The sequence below is a fragment of the Cucurbita pepo genome, chromosome LG01 (assembly GCF_002806865.2).
Source record: "Cucurbita pepo subsp. pepo cultivar mu-cu-16 chromosome LG01, ASM280686v2, whole genome shotgun sequence".
NCBI classification, from domain to species: domain Eukaryota; kingdom Viridiplantae; phylum Streptophyta; class Magnoliopsida; order Cucurbitales; family Cucurbitaceae; genus Cucurbita; species Cucurbita pepo.
The window spans coordinates 2,282,526-2,302,689 of NC_036638.1; the positions used below are offsets into that span (position 1 = coordinate 2,282,526).

Below are 20,164 nucleotides of genomic sequence, written 5' to 3' on the forward strand. Positions count from 1 at the left end.
ATTAAAAAATCACATTTAATTTCCATTTTTTTTATGATTATATGTTCTTGACCACACTTTTTATTTTTATTTTCTTTTTGAATATTGGAATAAAAATTGAATTAAAATAGATGTAAAAGAAGTTGTATATAGCTTTGAGTGTAGCTTAAGTTTATTAAAGTACTTTTAAAACCTGCTTTTTTTATTTCTTATATTTATTAGTTTTTCTCTCATTTTCTTTCTTCTCTAAATAATATTAATATCTAATAAATAAATTAATTTTTACAATTTTTAAATTCCTTATTAAACACATGCTTAAAAGTTAACAAGCATATTAAACATAAAATTAAAAATTTATAAACATATTTAAACATTTTTAAAGCATAAAGGCAGTCAAATAGCAAGCAAATCACAGTTCTGTGTTCATATATATATATACTTCAACATCTTCACTGTCAAGAAAGAACAAGCATTTTAACTCAAAACAATGTCAAACATTTCCTCTCCTTTTTTCATTTGGATTATGAAGTTAGAATGAGGGGAAGAACCTGCTGAGGTTCCATGGAAGAGAGTAGAACTCTTCGCTTCTCGTATCGACGTTGAACGACCAAAACTTCTCCCACCAATGGCGCCCGCTGTCTCGACGAGTCGAGCTATGGTTCCTCATCAGTGTGGTGTCCAAGAAGAAAGCAACCACTGCAGCCACTGTGGCTGGTGAGGAGAATATCACTTGCATAATGTTGTTGAACTGCAATGACAAAGCATTTAGACAGTATTCATGTAAGAATTCAGCTATAGTATAGTCATCTGCTAATCAGCCAGCATTAACAATAGTGTTTGTTTCTTTGTGTAATCAAATTTAAGAGCTCACCCATCTGGCTTTAGTATGAACAGGACCATGCCCAGAAATGAAATGATACTCATTGAAGTACTGGGGCACAGAGAGGCCCAAGAACAGAGAGAATCCGAGTACGAATTTTGACCGAAAGCTGTTGAGGTTGCAGAATTGAAGTAACCCAAGACCAGCAGAAGCTGTTTGTCCAATGAGATATCACAATAAAAGCATAGAGTTTAATTCTCTGAAAGATGAGATGAATTGTAACTGACAATACTAATCTAACATTTTGTCCCCACCCCACTGACAACATTCACTTATAGCATTCATGGGGTAAGGTCCTGTGTAAGATTATAGGGCCATAATATCTTTGCATAACAAGTTGTAATTGTTCATAGAAGAATCAAACTTCAAATCAAGTGGCAAAAAGTGATGCATGAACAAAAAGCTTAAGGCCTCCTTAGCATAGTCGAAAGAGAAAAGTTCGTTTCTTTTGGGATTGTCATTTAAGATAGACATTATAACCGTCCAAGTCCACCACTAATAGATATTGTCCTCTTTGGACTTTCCCTTTCGGGCTTCCCCTCAAGGTTTTAAAATGCATCTACTAGGGAGAGGTTTCCACGTCATTATAAGAAATGATTCGTTCCCCTCTTCAACTGATGTGGGATCTCACAATCCACCCCGTTGGGATCCATCGTCTTTGTTGGCACACTGCCCAGTGTTTAGCTCTGATACCATTTGTAACAGCCCAAGCCCACCGCTAGACATGTTATTGAAAATCGGTTCACATTCTTAATTTGTGTCTGGTTGTTCTGTTTGGTTGTCTTGTTAGTAGTAGTATTTCACTCAAAGTTAATCCGTGGCCACGTCCGATTCGGTTTAGGAGGCTAAGGTTGAGGCTGAAGAGCTGTTTACAAAGTTATGATAGCTAGAATAAAGATGATAAAGCTCAAGCAATTATTTGTACTTTTTTGGTGGCTCACACTCTTAAGTTGTTGGTGGTTAAGTTAATAGCAGCTGAGAATTTATAGCCTAACTGTTATAGATAAGAGCAGTGTGCAGTATAAAGTTAATACTCACCATTCTATTTCAGTAGTCCTAAGTATAGGGTGGTTCATGGTTTGTAGCAGGTGGCTATGTCTTTGGCTATAAATGGTTTCATGATTAGAATTTGAGTATCATATAATAAGATGATTTCGAATTTGATATTAATTATGGTTACGTCTGACAACCACCCTATCATTAATTCATGTTCTTTATAGGCCATCGTTCTTCGTTTTTGTTTTTAGAATTTGATTAAGAATTCAAATGTTCCCGGGGTTAACATTAGTTTCTTGATTCTGTGACATACTTTCTAATAATCTTTTAGAAGGTTATCTAAATTAAAGCAGTTCTCAAGGTTTTCTAAGTGTGGAAAGCTAACAAAAAGGTGGAAAGGAAAGGAATAAAGATGGTTTTTATGAACAGAACAGTAAATAGAAGACAAAATTCACTATCTTTACGAATCTTTAGCTGCCAGTCGACTCTTGTTACATTTTGATTCTTTTGGGTTTTACTGAACAGGATTGATCACAGAGCACTGAAGATTTTACAATACGAAAAAACTTACCAACATAGGCAAAGAGGACACAGTACAAGGCTGCCATTATTGGTAAGGGTACAGAAGCAAGGACAGCACCAAATTTGCCTGTTATCATTGGATAAGATGAACTTGAATAACTATTGGTTAAGTAAAATTATATAAGTAATATCAAAGGCCAAGTTGAACAATCATTTCATTGGTAGTTTAAGATATTGCGAAGCATAATTGTATAGTTGTGGAGGCAGTAAACATGTCATGTATTCATAAGTTAAAAGGCTTTTGTCCAAGATTACCTAGCACAGAGAAGAACAGCATAAACCCAGCAGAAATTTGAACAGCTCTTCGGCTTCCGACTCGGGTCAAACCCAAAAGACCTGCATTTTCACTGTAGAGATGGATTCTAATAAGAACATGAAAGCATTCAACATGTAAAGTAGTTGGTGGCCATTTGAACATAGAAATTGAAATTTGTTAGCCATTTGAAATTCCCATAGAATCAGATTCCAATGATATCCCAACACAAAACTGTGAAAAGGGCAGTACTTATTCTTATTCTAAAGAGTTATAGCCATTTTTTTATCACCTTCTAAGTTTTCTAGTCAGTTTCCTTAGTTTCCTTTGCCGCTCTGGTAACCGCCCACCCACCATTAGCAGATGTTATTCTCTTTGGGCTTGCCCTTAAGGGTTTTTAAAACGCGTCTACTAGGGGAGATTTTCACACCATTATAAAGAATGTTTCGTTCTCCTCCCCAACCAACGTGGGATCTCACATCTCCGGTCTCTCTTTTCTTATATTGCTCACTTGTATTCTTGTATTATCTTAATGAAAGTTGATCACTGTATACACTATTCAGTACTTTAGACATTATATTGAGCAATAGAGAAGTGCTTTTTTTTCGAGGATTGTCCAAGGTTTGTTCTTACACAGATGCAGTGGAGCCAACGCCAGTGCCAAATAATCCATCCAGCAAAGTCCCTACCCCCTAAGGATCAGACAGTATTTATTCTATCAGAAGATGTGCAAGAAAAAGGAAAATAAATACAAATATTGGAGGATTGCTAAACTACCAGCCAACCAACTCCACGGCTTAGAACAGATGGCGGTATATGTGTGGCACTCCCATATCTTGCAGCTGCAATGAATGTTCCTGTAGACTAACAGTAGAAAGAGATGATATCAATAGGGTAGCTTGTTCTTAATCTCGTTGGGCCATGAGGAAAATTCATCATCAAGACAAAGTTGGTCAAGAAACAAAGAGACGTGTAAGAAATTAATTGACCTCAATGAGAGCAACGAGGGCAGAAGCCATCATTGAAAAGATATCTCCAGCATCAAAACTAGGACGCCCCCATTGAAATGGATAAGGAACCTTTATCCTGTAGTTAAATGAGTATTGTTCAAGGTAAGAGACAAGATTCTAGAGGCACTGAAACACAAAAATAATCAACAAGACTCTGGCCTAACAGAACCTTTAATTCAAATTACACAGTACTTGTTAAAATAATTTCACAAACGACATGCAAGGTTTGATGTTCAATGAAGAGGGATGTACAAAACTAATCTTTTCAAAATAGTTCAGTATTGATGAAATTGTTCACACTCAAAAATCCACTTTTTAGGAGCGAATATGGAATTCACAGAAGCCGTGGAGCAGATAGGAACCATTTGGAATTCCCAAGAACCCATGGAGCTGTAGGAACCAAGAGTAATGTATTGACAATGAAGTAAAACCTCAATGATAAAATAATTTTAGCTTTGTTGAGAGGTGTGCCGGCCAAATCATTCCAGTAGTATTGATCCAACCTCTTGTGGAGTGATTCGAATTACGAGTTTAGAAACAAGTTTTCTTTACTCTTAATCTTGATCATCAAAGTAATCCGTTCCAAAACTTTCTCTTAGGTTGATTGCATATCACCTTCCCTATTTATCGGTCTCACAGCTTCCTCCTCTTTATATATTACATAAGCTCTCAATCAAGTGGATAACCCCGAAAGGCGAACTCAGCCACTTTTTAGGAGTTGGTCTTGGCTTGCCTCCTATTTTATTAGTAAAGCGGCAACGAGCAAGAAAACAAATGCGCTAACGCCTTTACTTGAGATTTGGAAATTCAAATGAGGAAATAGAAAAAGAAAGAAAATTCCTTTCGAGTTTTGCCTTCACCCTTCTGTGCACCCGCCTTAGGCGAGGCCGATATACGGTCTCCTTCTCCACTTCTTACTCAATCCCTTCATCCAGTCACTCATTCTACTAATAACAAATCCCCATTATAACTTTCCGATCTAATTACTAATATGCGCTAAAAATACTCCTAATTATATCCTAATAGCATTCCGGTGAGAAAAAACGACAGCTGAAGCTGTTAAATGTACTTCTATATCTGTTGGCTAAAACCAGCTTTGTGAAGAAAAGGGTTCGGAAATCATACTTCACATGCAATTTCTTACATTCTTTAGTCTCAATGCCTGATGAAGGAGAATTCATTTTTTCTTCAGATTTCAGCAGGTAAAGAAAAGCATACCAGGAGGCAGCACGAATTAGCCCAGAACGGTCAGTGCGGCAACTGAATTGAGTACTGGGAGGTCTATTTTTATATGCACCAGCTGCAGTCAATATCTCAGCATATGCCCAAACAATTGCAATGGAGAAAATAACTGCAAATCGATCAAATATGGCTCGTCTGCCTTGCATCAGGGGTGGTATATACTGCAGTATATTGGCTATATATCAGCTAATCTGACTTGTAATACGAACCTTGTTTGGAAACTAGGAAGTCCAAGGAACAGTTAAACTACGCACCTGAGATAATATAACCACTATGATCAATTCTGGAAGTCCAATTTCAACGCAATTGGCAAGCTGCAACCATCAAATGAATTCAAAAACTCTTGTTCTTTACAAGGTAAATTCAATTCAGATTGTTCGAGATGTCCCGATGGATTTGCGTTCATTTCGACTTTGTTGCATTTATGTAGTTCTTATATTTAGCATTTTACTTTGGTTCAATGAAAAATCTTCTTACTTGAGGGAAACCCAGTGCAAAGAGGCCAAGTCCAGTGAGAGTCACAAGAGGAACTGCAGATAAAGGGCTGAGAAACCTGCATAACACACCATTCAAACATACTGTTTATTAGAAATCCTTACTCAAATAGCATATTAATTCATTGCCAAGCCTTCAACTCAGTATCTTACCTAGCAACAATCCTCCAAAACCCCAAAAAGCCAAGTATCATTGGCAGGAAAGATGCAACAATCAATGCTCCTTGTAAAGCCTTCATTGATTCTTTGAACCTCTAAAGGAAGAGGGAAGGAGGAAAAATAAGGCACAATTGAAGATAACAATGAAAGAAAAGCAATCACAAGGCTAGATTATGTCTTAAAAACAAATTGGGCGCACTCAAAACATTAGCCAGACCTGATGAGGATCAATGTAGAAATTGAATCTTCGAGACAAAGCTATGGAGATAGCTGGGATGATGTAGGCATACGACCCACCAATCACCACAGGCAACCGGGTTCCAAACCAGGTTTGTAATAATGTATTAATTCCAGCAACAAACAGCAAAGTGTTTATCATTTCGGCCTTCTCCACCTATTTATATGAGAAAATTGTTTGGTTGAAGAGAAAATGGAGAGATGATTCGGGAAAACCGAAAAGTTTTCTGAGAAAATGTTCTTACATTTCCACCTCCCATCAAAGGAACGATTATAGTGGAGATTGCAACAGTAGTTCCGAGCATCAGTAAGTAATGTTGAAATCCCAGAAGTATGACTTCGGCTGCAATTTTTGGTAATTATGTCAATTCCCCTTCTCGTTTCAAGTATTTTTTAGTCGATTTTCATGAACAATCGAGGTGAAATGAAGCAAAACAGAGAAGAATTAGAAGGGAAAAATGAATCCCCATTGCTTGGAATACAAGAAAATACAGAAACCGTAGTATTCCAGCCATCGATCAAGCTACTTCACTTTTATGAAACTAGATTGCGACACTCTAATCGATATCGAAAAATTTATGCACCTGTTTGTTCATCTCCTACTTATTCTTCGCTACAAACAAATTAAGAAAAAGGCTATCGCAATCGACAGAATCCTTCCTAATCGTAACGCTTCTTGGTAAGCAAACAGCACAGTTACCAAATAAACAATGCTAGAAGTCTAGAACGGAATCAGAACAGTGATGAACGTACAGTAGATTGTTTATATCAAAATAACATAAGGATGTAAATCATCAATAGGAGAAACGGATGTAATCATCAATAGGAGAAACGAAGCACAATCACAAAAAGAGGGATAAAGAGGAAGCGATGAACTAGAACTTAAACTGTAAATAAACACAGAGCAGAACAGAGAGAGGGGAAGGGGATAAAATACGCCATGTCGGAGAGCTGGAAATGCAGAAATCGATGCCGGGTAGTTGCTCTCTGATTGGATGAGGCTGAAACTCGTCCACTTTCTGGGCTCCTCCGGCACCACCGGCGACCATTTCTCCTCCTCTCTGTTTGCTCTGTTTCAATGGTAGAATGCTGAGGCGAATTTGAACGGCAGAATGTGGAAGATTGAGAGAAATGGAGAAGGAGAGTTGGTTTGAGAATGGTTGATCTTATTTTCTTCCTTTTTGTTGAGTTTCTGTTGGTACAGATTTCAGCTTCCTGGAAAAGATGGCACTGACGACAACAGAGTCTATGCATGAAACTGACGGCGGCCTTGGCTCTCTTTTCATTTTTTTTTTTTTTTTTTTTTAATTATTTTTTGGATTTTTTAATCACTTTTTAAAAATAAATATTAACTAAATATATCTCTTTAATTTTTAATATTTAAAAAAATTAATTTAATCTCTGTATTAAAATTTAGAAATTTATATCAATTTTTTTAAAAATTTATAAGGTGAATTAAAATTTTAATTCCTATATGATATATTTTTACTCAATTTTTTTTTATTAGGTCAATAAATATTATCTCGGATAATTTTATCTATTTAAAATTAAAAATTATTAAAACGAATTAGATAAAAAAAATACACAAAATTATAAACTTAAAATACATAAAATTAAAATGTATTTTAGCTTATAATTAATATATATATATATATATATATATATATATATAATTATACCACGAAAATTTTACCATTAAACCTTATATTTATTCCAGAAAGGCCCTTTAAATTAAAAAAAAAATAGTTAAAGAAAAAGTTGAAAAGGTTAATAAAATAAATTTAATGTAACATAAAAATGAAAATACTATATAATATTATTTATATATGATATAATTGGCATTAATTATTTGATTGATGACTTTGTATTAAAGAAAATTTTATTATTTTTCATCGAACATTTTAATTGACTAAAAGAAATTATTTCAAATCAATTATTAAAAATATTTTCAGTGAAAATGATAACATGTTGGGTTTTAATTGGACAGACTATGAGTGTAGTGTCATAATAACAATTTGATGAACACGTGTCAATCAGTGACTGCTTCTTTAAATAATATACAAGTTAATTATCAATTATATTAATAATCCATTACTTAAAAAAAATATTATTTCACATAATTTATTGTTTTTCTTGTTTAAATTATGAATGAAATGCAAAATTTACATTCCTTTAAATTTATTTATTTTTAAAATTTTTTATTTTATCGATTGAATTCTTTGACTGTGAAAGTCAGCTTCCGCTACCTATTTCGTCCTCATTTCTAAAAAACTCTCTATTTATTTTTATGAATATCAAGTCGGAACAGAGTCAAAAAGTGAGACGAGGAATATAATAAATTAAATATATTATTATATCTTAATAAGGAGGTCGAAGAATTCTTCATGGAAGTTGAGCTAACCATGGTTCATTTCAATCTTGCGTATGACGGTGAATACATGATGTTATAAGCTCGAATATCATGGTCGATATGCATCTTTTTACTCTCTCGATAATATTCGACGATCCTGAAAAATATTGACAGCTTTTAAAGCTAATATGGGAAAAAAACGTCGATAGAAAATTGTTTTAAAATAGATGAAATTTAAAACCGACATGCACGTCTGTCAAACCAAATAAAGTTTTTAGATATGTTTAGTGTTGATTAGAAAGTCAAATGAGATTAATTAATTTTAACCTAAATATAAGAGAAGCCATGGGCATGGATCACCTACCTAAACCTAAATCTAGAAAGCAAGCATTGGTTTCTTCAACAAAATATACACTAATTCTTCTTAATTACCTCTTCAAATTAACATTAAAAAAATAAAATATTAACACGTCCAAGTTGAACGTTATATAAGGGACATGTGAGATCACATATTGGTTGGAGAGTAGGACGAAACATTCAAGAATGTGAAAACCTCTCCCTAATAAATGAGTTTTAAAAACTCGTGAGACCGACCGTGATACGTAACGGGCTAAAGTGAATAATATCTGTTAGGGGTGAGCTTAAGTTGTTACATATGGTATCAGAGTCCGACATTGGGTGGTGTGCCAACAAGAACTTTGGACTCAAAGGGGGTGGACTGTAAGATCCCATATTGGTTGGAGAGGAGAATGAAGTATTCAAAGTGTGAAAACCTCTCCCAAGTAAACGCGTTTTAAAACCTTGAGAGAAAGCCCAAAGAGAATATATATGCTAGTAGTGAGCTTGAGCTGTTAACTTGAGGGAAAGCCCAAAAAAGACCAACATCGATTAGCGGTGAGCGTGGGATATTACAGGACAACAAGATAATTTCGAAGAGTGTCAGAGTTATCGGAGGACAATATAAGCCCAAAAAAGACCAACATCGATTAGTGATGGACCTGAGATGTTACACCATTAATAGATTTGTGAATCAAGACTCAAGGATCAAGCCCAAAAGTATCGAGATCGAAGCCCAACCCTTTAGGCCCAAACATGAGCCCATGACAGTGTGAGTGTTAGCGATGTAATTCTTCGATTACTTTAAGGTAATTACCAAACTTTTGTTAAAATATCTTCTCTCGACCATCTTTAAAATTTTATTTAAAAAAAAAAACATAAAATAAATAATTGTGTATAATATATAGTATTGACAACTTGAATTAATTAAAGTCCATGTAATTATATGATTATGTATGGGCCATGATGGAAAAGTTTGGTCCACATTCCTTTTATTCTCCACGTAATCCAAAGTTTGGTGGGAAGCTTAGCTGTCACATTACATTATATGAAAAGGAATAACAATTGATAAAGTGACGCTTATTTTTAAAATTTGTACCCAATTTCTCCGTTATTTACACATTTTCTCTCATTTTTAGTCATATTACAAAATTGCCCCATCTAAAAAAATTAATCCAAATAACAATCTTTTTTTTTTTATATATAATGACAATAAATGTTTTATGAGCGGATTAAATAAATTATAATTATTTAAAATTTTAATGGTAAATTACAAATTTAGCCCTTACTTTATTGAAAGTTTAAGTGGATTTAATGGTTGGAGCGGGTCCACTTTCCCAATACCAAATTCGTTATGGTCATCTAAATAAAGTAGACAAAAAGAAAGAGGCTCGCACGTGCGCATCAGCACGTGCGGCCTGGTTTCCCGGAAACTTCTGGGCTTTATCTGAATTTGTCTAGAAGTAACCCAATTTGGAATATCATTTAAATTCTTTCCTTTTTATTTATTTATTTATTTATTTTGGTAAAATTCAATTTTCATTCCTAAAATGTCTAACTAAATTTAAATTTAATTGTTATTTAATTTTTTATTATTTTTTAAATTGATTTTTATAGTCGATGATAAATTAAAATTTTAATTCAAGAAGTTGAAATAAAAAAAATACAACAAATATCAAATTTTAAATTTTAAAAAATTAAAAATTAAATAGAGCTAAATTTAAATTTAATCATATTTTCCTCTTTCTTTTTATTTTTTTCGCTATATTTTCGCATTAATATTATATTTAATATGTCGATTAATTATATAAAAATAGAAGTCAAAATTTGAATTTGAAATTATGAAGAATAATAATTTAATATTCCTCAATTATTCTCTATTATATATATATATATATATCTATATATCTATATAGATATGTATATATACGGTTAAATATAGTAAATGTATATTTTAATCCGAAAATTTTGACGTCTATAATATTTTTAAATTTAATCTAATTTTTTAAGTTATAAATATTGAAATTTGAGAGGGTGACATCACTAAAATTAATTTATATTTGACATTTGACCTCTAAATTAAATTTATTAGATTTTGTAAATAAAATATTATATTTAAATAAACTTTTGGTAATTTGTTAGTTACGAAGTAAATTTGTGTCTAGATGATTAAAACTTTACTATTGAAGCGTCTGTAATTTTGGAACGACTTGATCTTGGAAGTTGTCTTCGAAGGCTACATTAAATGAAAAACGTTAATGCTCGAGTTTGAAAATTATAGATTGAAGACGAGAAGGAAGAAAATGGAAGAATGAGGTGAAATATGGCGTAAAGAGATTCAAGGGTATTAGTGTAATTTTTGGAACTCAACCGTAATTTTGAAACGAGATACTAATTTTTTAACAATAGATGTATTCTCGAAACTAGGATTGAGAGTGATTTTTAGGGATGTTCGTATAACTCAAGAACTAACCAACCTGGATTACCTTGTAACTGCTCTAGCCCATTGCTAACTGATATTATCGTATTTGGGCTTTCTATTTTGGGGTTCATCTTGAGATTTTTAAAACGCGTCTGTTAAGGAGAAGTTTTTACACCCTTACAAAGAATGTTCGTTCTCCTCCCGACTGATGTGGGATCTTATATACCTAATTCAAACCATAAAAGGTTGAGTCCGGTTATTATTATTATTATTATTTTTTAGTTTGGGTTCGACTGAATTTTTGGAAAATTGAACATTAAGGTTGGTCTATGGTTGACAATTTTTGGTCGGGTCAATCTTACCAACCTGCGAAACAGGGTTAGTAGTCGAACCTAGTCATATTATACTTTTAAATTATTATGAAAATTGATAATATTTGACGTCTGGTTTTGCAATTTCGGATAAATATAATAATGTTACGAAGAGAAAATAATAATAATAATAATAAATAAAAAAAAAGGCGAGAAAATAATAATTGGTCAAAACGACAGAGTTCAAGACTTGAAGTCTAGCGAGGAGATTCTTCATCCATGTACGCGTTCCACACGCGGCTCTTACCTTACTTTCCATTTAAAACTCCCACAGGAAAAACTAATTTTTTAATAAAAGAATTCCTTAATGTTGAAGGAAAAGATCCACACCGTCAATTGTCCCCATCCTCAACCTCCAATGTCATTACGTGTCAAAATCATAGACCCCTTTGTCAACTCCTTGATTAATTAACAAATTAAGTTGAATTAAGAAGACTGATTAGAGATAAGCCTCCCCGGATTCGCAGCGAACAAACAAAACCCTCTCTCTCGGTAATCTCAACTCTTATTTCTTGATTGTATATATAAATCCGACCAACGCTGTCTTCTCCATCAACTCTTTCTCCTTCATTCGTTTCTCATTCTGTGAATCCGGCCGCTTTTGTCATCGACGTCGTCGTCCGGCGGAGAAGGTCACTGTCTGGTTTGGTTGTGTTCGTCGGGGGATTCATCGTCTGTGTTTGATTTCAAGAGGAAGAAGGGATGAGTTATTATAATCAAGGTCAGCCTCCGGTTGGAGTGCCTCCGCCTCAAGGTATTTCGTCGTTTCTATTGTGTTTCTTTTTGGTGTTTTGGTGGTTTGGAGTTTTGGAGTTGAAACAAGGGGGTTTGTGGTGTGCGATTGTAGATCTGGATGTTCTTTTGTGTTGATTTAGGGTTTTGGTGGTGGTTTTTCAGGTTATCCGCCAGAAGGTTATCCAAAGGATGCTTATCCGCCACAAGGCTATCCTCCTCCCGGATCTTATCCGCCGCAGGGATACCCTCCGCCTTACGCTCCTCAGTACGCGCAACCTCCTCCTCAACAACAGCAGAACAGCGGCCCTGGTTGCATGGAAGGCTGGTAAATCTCTCTCTCTTTTTGACTTCTCTCTCTCTCTCTCTTTGTGTTCATGGCGGCTGAACTCGGATCTGATCTGAATCGGATTCCGATGATTTGGTATCGGAAAAACTGAGTTGATCGGTACGCGTCAGTTGCATCATCGGTGAAGAGTTTAGCCTCCTTTTCATCGGAGACGTTTTTCTTGGAATTATCGCCCCGGTGCAATCCCCAAATTAACCCCCAATTAGCCTCCAAATTACGGTCATTCAAACTTTTCAAATCTCATCGTTCACCCTCTTAAATCCACTAACATTTTCCATTGAACTTTCAATGATTACAAAAATGCTCAAACTACGCTAGAAATTTGGTACAATTCAATCCTTCATATTAGATTGTTATAACTAATTTTGTGTCTAATATGAACTCTGCAGTTTAGCTGCGCTGTGCTGTTGCTGCCTGCTTGACGCCTGCTTCTAAACAGAATCATCCATTTACAGTCATGCTGTGCTTCAAAGTCTAAGAAGATCGATCTCTCAGGAAACTTTTCTCTGAATGCAAAGAAAAAAAAAAAAATGGAAAAACAATCGAGTTGATGATTTAATTACTTGCGTTTTATTATAATATTTTAGTTTAGTGCTTGTTCTTCGTTTCCTCCTCTTCACCTCTCTACATTTTTCATAATAAATAACACCATATCTCCCCAGTTCTCTGTTTTCTCTCTCGCTCTCTCTCTTGGTTTCCTATGATTTATGGGTTTCTTTTTGGATCATCTGTGTTCTTGAGATGCGATTCCAAATTTTACAGTTCATGATATTGGACCAACTCCATTGATATACTTTGTTATAAGTGAAGTTTTTGGGTTTTCTTGTGAATCGCATCGTTTCGATTGGACTATACCCTTGAAAAAATCAGACCTTCAAACCAGATAGCCATTTAGAGATGTGGTGGCCAGCGAAGCAGAAGAATATATGGTGAGTAGCGCAGTGGGTGCTCCTGCCCCGTCCTTGTCCCGCCCACCCACGGCATGTTGGTGTCGCATGCGGGCGCCATCGCATCATAACACCACGATTCTTCAAGATGCCTTCAACGCTCCCCAACGTTTTAAATGATTATATGTGATGGCCCCGATATTTTTAGAAAAATTGCTAATAATTCATAACAAAAAAACATGGGAGTTGACAAATAAACATTGTACCATTTTTTAAATAAGTTAAAGTTTAATTACCTTATAAATTTAGCTTCCAAATTTTGAAAATTTGAAATTTGTGGTGGTTTGATTTTGAATTTTGGTAAGTATATCCCCTTAATTCTTAATTAGATTTTTATTTAGATAGCTATACGTTGTAAACCGTGGTCGTATAAACCGTGGTTGTTGCCTTTAGATAGTTATATGTTGTAAACGTGGTTGTTGCCTTTTCGCTTTCAACACATATAGCACAAATTTCAATCTTTTAGAACTCTATTGCGAAATCTCTCGACCCCTGTTTTCTAAAACTTTATTCTTGAACTGTGGCAAGAGGCTCGAACAAATTTCAATCTTGCAAAACTGTATTTTGGAATCTCTCAGCCCCATTTTCTAAAACTTTCCTTTTGAACTGGCCGGCCAGAGGTTCGAGCATACGTCACTTGGCTGTAGGCGACGCAAGAACGAATTGACTTAACTCACTTGTTGTAACGTGTAACAATTCAATCTTCTATATGTTTAAATTTTTAATGTTTTAGACATTGTTGTAAAAGAAAAAAAATCATCAAAATTAAATATACGGATTTATTATTAAATAATTTTGGCCTTTAGTTTTTAATTAATCTAACTTAGCAAGAAGGTTTATTAGATCTTAACCACCATTAATTTTTAAAATCATATAATAAAATAAAATAAAATTTTAAGTATGGTTATAAATTGAAAGTAAATAAATTAAATTGTTATAATTTTAAATTAAAGGACTGAAATTGTTACTTAACGGTGTAGGATGAAAATTGATTTTTTTTATTTGTTAACTCTTTTGTAAAGAAAATAATTAAACACATAATTTAAACAAAAAATTAATACAAATAGGGTTTTGAAGAACAGAATTAGGATTGCGTTTGGAAGCTGAATCTGCACTTGATAAAAGTGGTTTTCCCGGGAAAGTTACAAGGAGGCTCAGGCAAATATATAAATATATGAATCTCGACGAGCAATTGAGAGAATTCGAGCGGGCGAATTTTACAGCCATTGCTGCAATTTTCTACTGAACTTTGAATGTTCCGTGCTCGGAAAACCTAACTGAGGTATTCGTCTCTCCTTGGAGTTTGAAAATGTTTGCTCTGATTTGATCGTTTTCGCAATCGGAGCAAGCATGAGGAAATTGATGCAAAATGGTTATTTAAATTCGAATGACTTTACTTTGGAGAGTAGGGTTTTGGCCTTGCTCTTTTGATCGAATTTGATTTGATTGTTGAAGACGAAAGGAAAAACGTTGAAAATCAATAAATTGTTTGAAAGTTGAAACACAGGATTTCGGTTCCGGCCGGATTGGATTATCCGGACTTTGATTGAACGGTCTTTGTTTTTGCGATTTGCGACCAATTAGGAGATTTGACGATTCAATGGCGTGGTCCGTCCGTTTGAGCCGTTGTTTCTTCTTATTATATGTGGTCTTGATCCTATGAATTCTAGGACATACTCTACTGACGGCTGATTTGGCTTAAACACTGGTAGACTTCTCATCACCTCAGTAGTTCTCTCATTTTTCTCTTCTTTTTAGTGCAACAACTTGAGGAGCTGGAGATATGAACCTTTGTCCGTCTGGGTGGAGGTTGCAATGTCTCAGTCAGTTTAGGTTGATTTTTTTTCAATCTTTTGAATATATATTTTTGAGATTTTGGCCAGGTCTTGGATGTTTTCCTTTTCAAGTTTTTGTTATAATCAACTTTGAGGCGAAGTAATTAGTTAATCTTCACAATTGACCTTGGATGAAAGCTTAGAATTTCTCATGTGTTCTCTTTGGATGTTTTGGATATGAAAACATATCTGTTCCTTCTGGGTTCTAAATAAATATTTTCTGATGTGAAAAAATGTAGTTGGCCCTTGGTGTGAGCCTTCTTTCTGCTGTTTTTGATGGGTGCTCCGAAGCAGAAATGGACTAACCAAGAAGAAACAGCCCTGAAGGCTGGAGTTGTTAAACATGGAGCTGGAAAGTGGCGAACAATACTTAAGGATCCTGAATTCAGTGATGTACTGTATCTTCGTTCAAATGTTGATCTCAAGGTAAATAATGGTGTTTTAGTAGTCTAGAGCATGTTATTCCGCAACTCTTTATGTTAAGTTCTAGTTTTTCTTAGAATGTGTTGAAAGAGCAATTGTTTTGCGCGCAAATTTAACTGATAGATAGATTAATATGTGCGTCAATAATGAAAAAGGATAAGTGGAGAAACATGAGCGTCATGGCTAATGGCTGGGGATCCCGAGATAAGGCGAGGTTGGCACTTAAGAGATTGCATGCTCCTAAAAAAGATGAGAGTATTGTGGCTCAAGGCATTGCTGTCCAAAGTGAGGATGAATTTCCGGAAGCTAAGACTGTTTCCCTTTCCTTGGACATCAAGCAGATAGCTGGTCCAAAGCAATCAAATGTAAGGTTGGTCAAATCCTTCATTGTTTTTCTGTCGCCTTTATTTGAGTTCTTATTTCTGTGGACAAGTGCTTTCTAACTTATCATTTGATTATTGTTGAACATTTTGAATTTTGTTTTCCCACAACTTAGTAGATATACTTTTATTGAGTTCAACAATGTCGAAGTTGAAATTTGAATTTGTAATGGCCCAAGCCCACTACTAGCAGATATTGTCCTTTTTGGGATTTCCCTTACAGGCTTCCCCTAAAACGCGTCTGCTAGGAAAAGGTTTCCACACCCTTATAAAGGGTGTTTCGTTCTCCTCCCCAACCAATGTGGGATATCACAATCTACCCCCCTTCAGGGACCAGCATCCTCGCTGGCTCTCGTTCCTTTCTTCAATCGATGTGGGATCCCCACCAAATCCACCCCCTTCGGGGCCCAGCGTCCTTATTGACACACTGCCTCGTGTCTACACCCTTCGGAGAACAACCTCCTCGCTGGCACATCGCCCGGTGTCTGGCTCTGATACCATTTGTAACGGTCCAAGCCCACCGCTAGCAGATTGGACTTTCCGTTTCGATCTTCCCCTCAAAGCTTTAAAACGCGTCTGCTAGGGAAAAGTTTCCACGCCCTTATAAAGGGTGTTTCGTTTTCCTCCCCAACCAATGCGGGATATCACAAAATTTTTGATCTTTAGGACAATTGTAGAATGTCTTAATCTGTTGAGTCATGCTAGGGATAGTAGATATTAGAATTATGATTTTGGTATTATGTATTATGAATAGCGGGATTGTTTTTCTTTTTTGAATATTCTATTGAATGATCCAATCTTAAGCGATGGATCTGTCATGGACTCGGTCGTATTACTTGGAACTTGGGAGTTAAGAATATCTGATGAGCATTATTTATTTTAAGAATCAAAAGGGCTATGCCTGCTAGCTCGAAGAAGAAATCTTATCTTCCTAGTCTAAATAAATGTATCTTATGCCCACTTTTGAACAGAAACGAAGAGGAAGATGAAGAAGAAGAAGAAAAAGAAGTAGAAAGAACAGAAAGAGATGCAATGTATGATTGTCATAGGTGGGATATCTGAAACATGCATTGATGTGCTACACATTTGGTAGCAGAAAGGCGTTTAACTTGTTTTTCATTTTACAGGTTAGACAATCTTATAATTGAGGCAATTTCTACCTTGAGAGAACGTAGTGGCTCTATTAAGAATAGCATTGCTTTATATATAGAGGTAGTCTTTCTTCAATTTCTCATCGATTCAAGGAGAAAATCAAAGGCAAATGTTCATTTATGCTAACATCCCAAACTTTCGGAAGTAAAATTATACCCCCAATTTAGGAATTAGTCAAACCTCTCCATGGCTTAACCATTACAGAACATTGAAAAAGAAGTTAAAAACCAGTGGGATCGATAATTAAATGGATGATATTAGCGTTGAAGCACAGAAAGCTTTCGTGGCGAAGAAATGCTAACACACACTTCCTATACTCGAGTTTCGCGAGTTTGCCACGAATACAAGTGTTCTGCTATTCACCAAAGGTGAAGCAGAAACAGAAAGACTAGCCATGTTCTGTTTAGTTAATCTTCACAATTAACTCATCATTCTCAGTAGAAGTTTGTTTGTTTGGTTGTTTTTTAAATTGCTGCTATTGTTGATGAGTTCCTTTCTTCTTGTTTTTTTCTTTTCTCCCCTTGTATCAATAGGATCAGTACTGGGCTCCTCCAGACTTCAAGCGGTTGTTATCATCGAAATTGAAGTTCTTAACAGCTAGTGGTAAACTGGTTAAGGTAAGCAAATCTGACATTTCATTGTTGATTTCTTTCTTTTAAAAGAAGAACTCTGAAGTTATTCTGATTTGAGCCATTTGTTCTTAATTTTTGGTTTCTTATTGTGGAATGCTTTAGTTTCAGTACTGTGCTCCTATATTATGTGATGATATATATCAACTTCCTTTGGTGGAGTTGTGAGGCTGGTTGGAATTTTAGCTATGCTTTTGGACTATTTGGCCGAAGACGAGGATGAATTTTACATTAAGTTCAGTGAGTGATAGAGCTGGACACGTAGAAGATCTCAATGCTTTGATTTGTTTTGTTGTTGGTAATTGTGAGGTTTTTATTTGTAATTGGGCAGTATGGTAATTTTCATTTGAATCCCGCAAGTGACTAAGCGCGAGAAGAGCCATAATATAAGGGGCGAATCGACTACAACTCATCTATAAAGAACTTTTTTTTCTTCAGTCTATTTGCATCAAGCTTTTTCCGTACTAGTAAGGTGTTCCTGAAAGGGGACGAAACCCGTCTAAGATCTTGTGTGCCAGCTTAGTAGCGCGTAAATAGAACACGTAGCCTAAGTGGAACTCAATATTTAATCAACCTATGATCGATCCATTTATTCTTTCAACTTACCACCAATCAACCATGTCTTAGGTTTTCGTTGCTGGAGATCTTGGAACGTGGCCTGTGAACGTGCATACAAATAGGGTCACTATTTGCCAAGTAAAGGCGGAGAGTAGATTCTAGATTATATCAATCAGGTAGACTGGATTGGGGTTCTGGAAAAATCTCTTGTGGCTTGTATTTTTTTTCAGTATTCTCGAGAGCATGCATTTTAATTTTCATTGTAGAAACACTTGAGAGGATGACAAATTTTATTTGACTTTAATCTTCCACATTTATGCTATTTGTTATAAATATTCTTGTGAATCTTTGTACTTTTTTTTTCATATGCTAGATTTCATGGGTGCCTAGCATGATTGCTTCTTAGTCGAGTTTCTTTTTGTCCAGGTTAAACGGAGATACAGGCTCGCTCCAACGGTGTCTTCTTGCGAGAGAAGGGGCTCTATGTTATTGTTGGACGACCAGCATAGAGCCTCTGTGAGAGATAACAGAGATGAAATTTGTACACTTGCAAAAGCTCAAATGGATCTCGAATTGGCGAAGATGAGGACCATGACATCCGAAGAGGCAGCTGCTGTTGCTGCTCGAGCAGTTGCAGAAGCCGAAGCAGCAATAGCAGAGGCCGAAGAGGCTGCAAGGGAAGCCGAGGCAGCTGAAGCAGATGCTGCAGCAGCACAATCATTTGCAGAAGCTGCAATGAAGACACTGAAAGGAAGAAATCTTCCGAAGATGGTAAAACTGCATGATATTTACTGTTGAAAACTTGAAAATGCATCAGTATCTATTTCTTCGTTTCTTAATTTCATGAGTCAAATAATTTTGATCCTTTTCTAATATGATTATACAAGAGGGATGTGACAATTTATAGAATCCACATTATTATCTTTACCATTGAGTTGATGACTGCTTGAAGGGACCGTAGTGTAACGGGAAGTAATTCAAGGAACGAAACAACTACGTCGAGTTTTGAATACTAAAAACGAATAATTTTAAATTTGTTAAACAAAAAGATGATTTTTATCGACTGTTTCGAGTTTAACGAACGTCTCAGAACTCTATTCTTATATGCTTCTCCTTTTGGTACATCTTAGCAGATGGTTGGAGTTTGATGGAAAGCAATACCTGATTTGGAAGTGTTATGGCGCTGTTCTTAAATTGATCGGACATGTTCTGCACTTACTATCGGTAGAGCATTGTAAGCAACCTCTCGCCCACCATTTTCAACCACTTTTTGGGCAACTCGAGCAACAGGGTCAGACTTGGATATCTAAACAAGGGAAGTTGCCATGGGGCTTAGTTAGTTGCAGGTAAAAAAATGTATATTTCTTGTAGTATAGGAAATCTGGTGTTGATGAATTATTACCATTGTTAATTTTGATAGGCTAAGCTTGTCCTCCAACTTTGAAGTTGAAATTAGTGTAAACAAGCTTTTTTTTATACATTTATTTGTTATTCAACAATAATGACTGGCTGCCAGGCAATGAAATAAACGCTATTCTAAACTTGCCAACCAGCCAACCATGTTGAAAAAGCAGATCCACCAACTACATTTAAGTCAACTACGTATATCCAACATAAAAAATAACAAGAATAAATCTTAACTGTTAAACATACAAAACCAAACAGGGCATTTGGTCTAGTGGTATGATTCTCGCTTTGGGTGCGAGAGGTCCCGAGTTCGATTCTCGGAATGCCCCACCCATATTTTTATATCATTTCCATTGATGAATTTTCCAGTTTCTTTCTTTTATTCCTGAGATCTGTTGTTGATGTGCATACAACACAAGACTAGATCTATAATTTATTAAG

The 20,164-nt window shown here is 35.4% G+C and overlaps 3 protein-coding genes and 1 non-coding gene across 4 annotated transcripts; 3 read left to right on the top strand and 1 right to left on the bottom strand.

Annotated features, from left to right (window-relative positions):
- Positions 1–377: 377 nt before the first annotated feature.
- Positions 378–7,085, bottom strand: LOC111807282 (nucleobase-ascorbate transporter 4). Its single transcript, XM_023692945.1, has 14 exons — positions 6,770–7,085; positions 6,078–6,175; positions 5,813–5,989; positions 5,590–5,690; positions 5,420–5,495; positions 5,197–5,256; positions 4,919–5,103; positions 3,680–3,776; positions 3,468–3,554; positions 3,324–3,382; positions 2,693–2,784; positions 2,427–2,504; positions 851–1,011; positions 378–727 (listed from the first exon to the last, which is right to left on the bottom strand). Exons 1-14 carry the CDS (start codon positions 6,879–6,881, stop codon positions 509–511), a joined length of 1,602 nt encoding a protein of 533 aa, XP_023548713.1. The 5' UTR covers positions 6,882–7,085; the 3' UTR covers positions 378–508.
- Positions 7,086–11,729: 4,644 nt separating this feature from the next.
- Positions 11,730–13,066, top strand: LOC111780165 (cysteine-rich and transmembrane domain-containing protein WIH2-like). Its single transcript, XM_023660492.1, has 3 exons — positions 11,730–12,065; positions 12,209–12,371; positions 12,782–13,066. Exons 1-3 carry the CDS (start codon positions 12,014–12,016, stop codon positions 12,825–12,827), a joined length of 261 nt encoding a protein of 86 aa, XP_023516260.1. The 5' UTR covers positions 11,730–12,013; the 3' UTR covers positions 12,828–13,066.
- Positions 13,067–14,439: 1,373 nt separating this feature from the next.
- Positions 14,440–19,794, top strand: LOC111790626 (telomere repeat-binding factor 1-like). The gene is made up of 8 exons (XM_023671615.1): positions 14,440–14,621; positions 15,414–15,600; positions 15,753–15,967; positions 16,949–17,026; positions 17,105–17,189; positions 17,663–17,746; positions 18,743–19,087; positions 19,447–19,794. The coding sequence occupies exons 2-8, from the start codon at positions 15,451–15,453 to the stop codon at positions 19,462–19,464; spliced, it is 975 nt and encodes a 324-aa protein (XP_023527383.1). The 5' UTR covers positions 14,440–14,621; positions 15,414–15,450; the 3' UTR covers positions 19,465–19,794.
- Positions 19,795–19,980: 186 nt separating this feature from the next.
- On the top strand, positions 19,981–20,052 carry TRNAP-UGG. Its single transcript has one exon. It is a non-coding gene; the product is annotated as a tRNA-Pro (tRNA).
- The last annotated feature ends 112 nt before the right edge of the window (positions 20,053–20,164 follow it).

Excerpts from the sequence above, each read along its gene's own strand:
- LOC111807282 (XM_023692945.1), bottom strand. The coding sequence starts at position 6,881 with ATGGTCGCCGGTGGTGCCGGAGGAGCCCAGAAAGTGGACGAGTTTCAG. Across the intron at positions 3,777-4,918 it reads CTAATTCGTGCTGCCTCCTG|GATAAAGGTTCCTTATCCAT; the intron begins GTATGCTTTTCT and ends ATTTAACTACAG. Across the intron at positions 1,012-2,426 it reads TGTCCTCTTTGCCTATGTTG|CTTCTGCTGGTCTTGGGTTA; the intron begins GTAAGTTTTTTC and ends TTGGACAAACAG.
- LOC111780165 (XM_023660492.1), top strand. The coding sequence starts at position 12,014 with ATGAGTTATTATAATCAAGGTCAGCCTCCGGTTGGAGTGCCTCCGCCT. Across the intron at positions 12,066-12,208 it reads TGGAGTGCCTCCGCCTCAAG|GTTATCCGCCAGAAGGTTAT; the intron begins GTATTTCGTCGT and ends GTGGTTTTTCAG. Across the intron at positions 12,372-12,781 it reads CCTGGTTGCATGGAAGGCTG|TTTAGCTGCGCTGTGCTGTT; the intron begins GTAAATCTCTCT and ends TGAACTCTGCAG.
- LOC111790626 (XM_023671615.1), top strand. The coding sequence starts at position 15,451 with ATGGGTGCTCCGAAGCAGAAATGGACTAACCAAGAAGAAACAGCCCTG. Across the intron at positions 17,027-17,104 it reads GCAATGTATGATTGTCATAG|GTTAGACAATCTTATAATTG; the intron begins GTGGGATATCTG and ends TTCATTTTACAG. Across the intron at positions 17,190-17,662 it reads GCATTGCTTTATATATAGAG|GATCAGTACTGGGCTCCTCC; the intron begins GTAGTCTTTCTT and ends TTGTATCAATAG.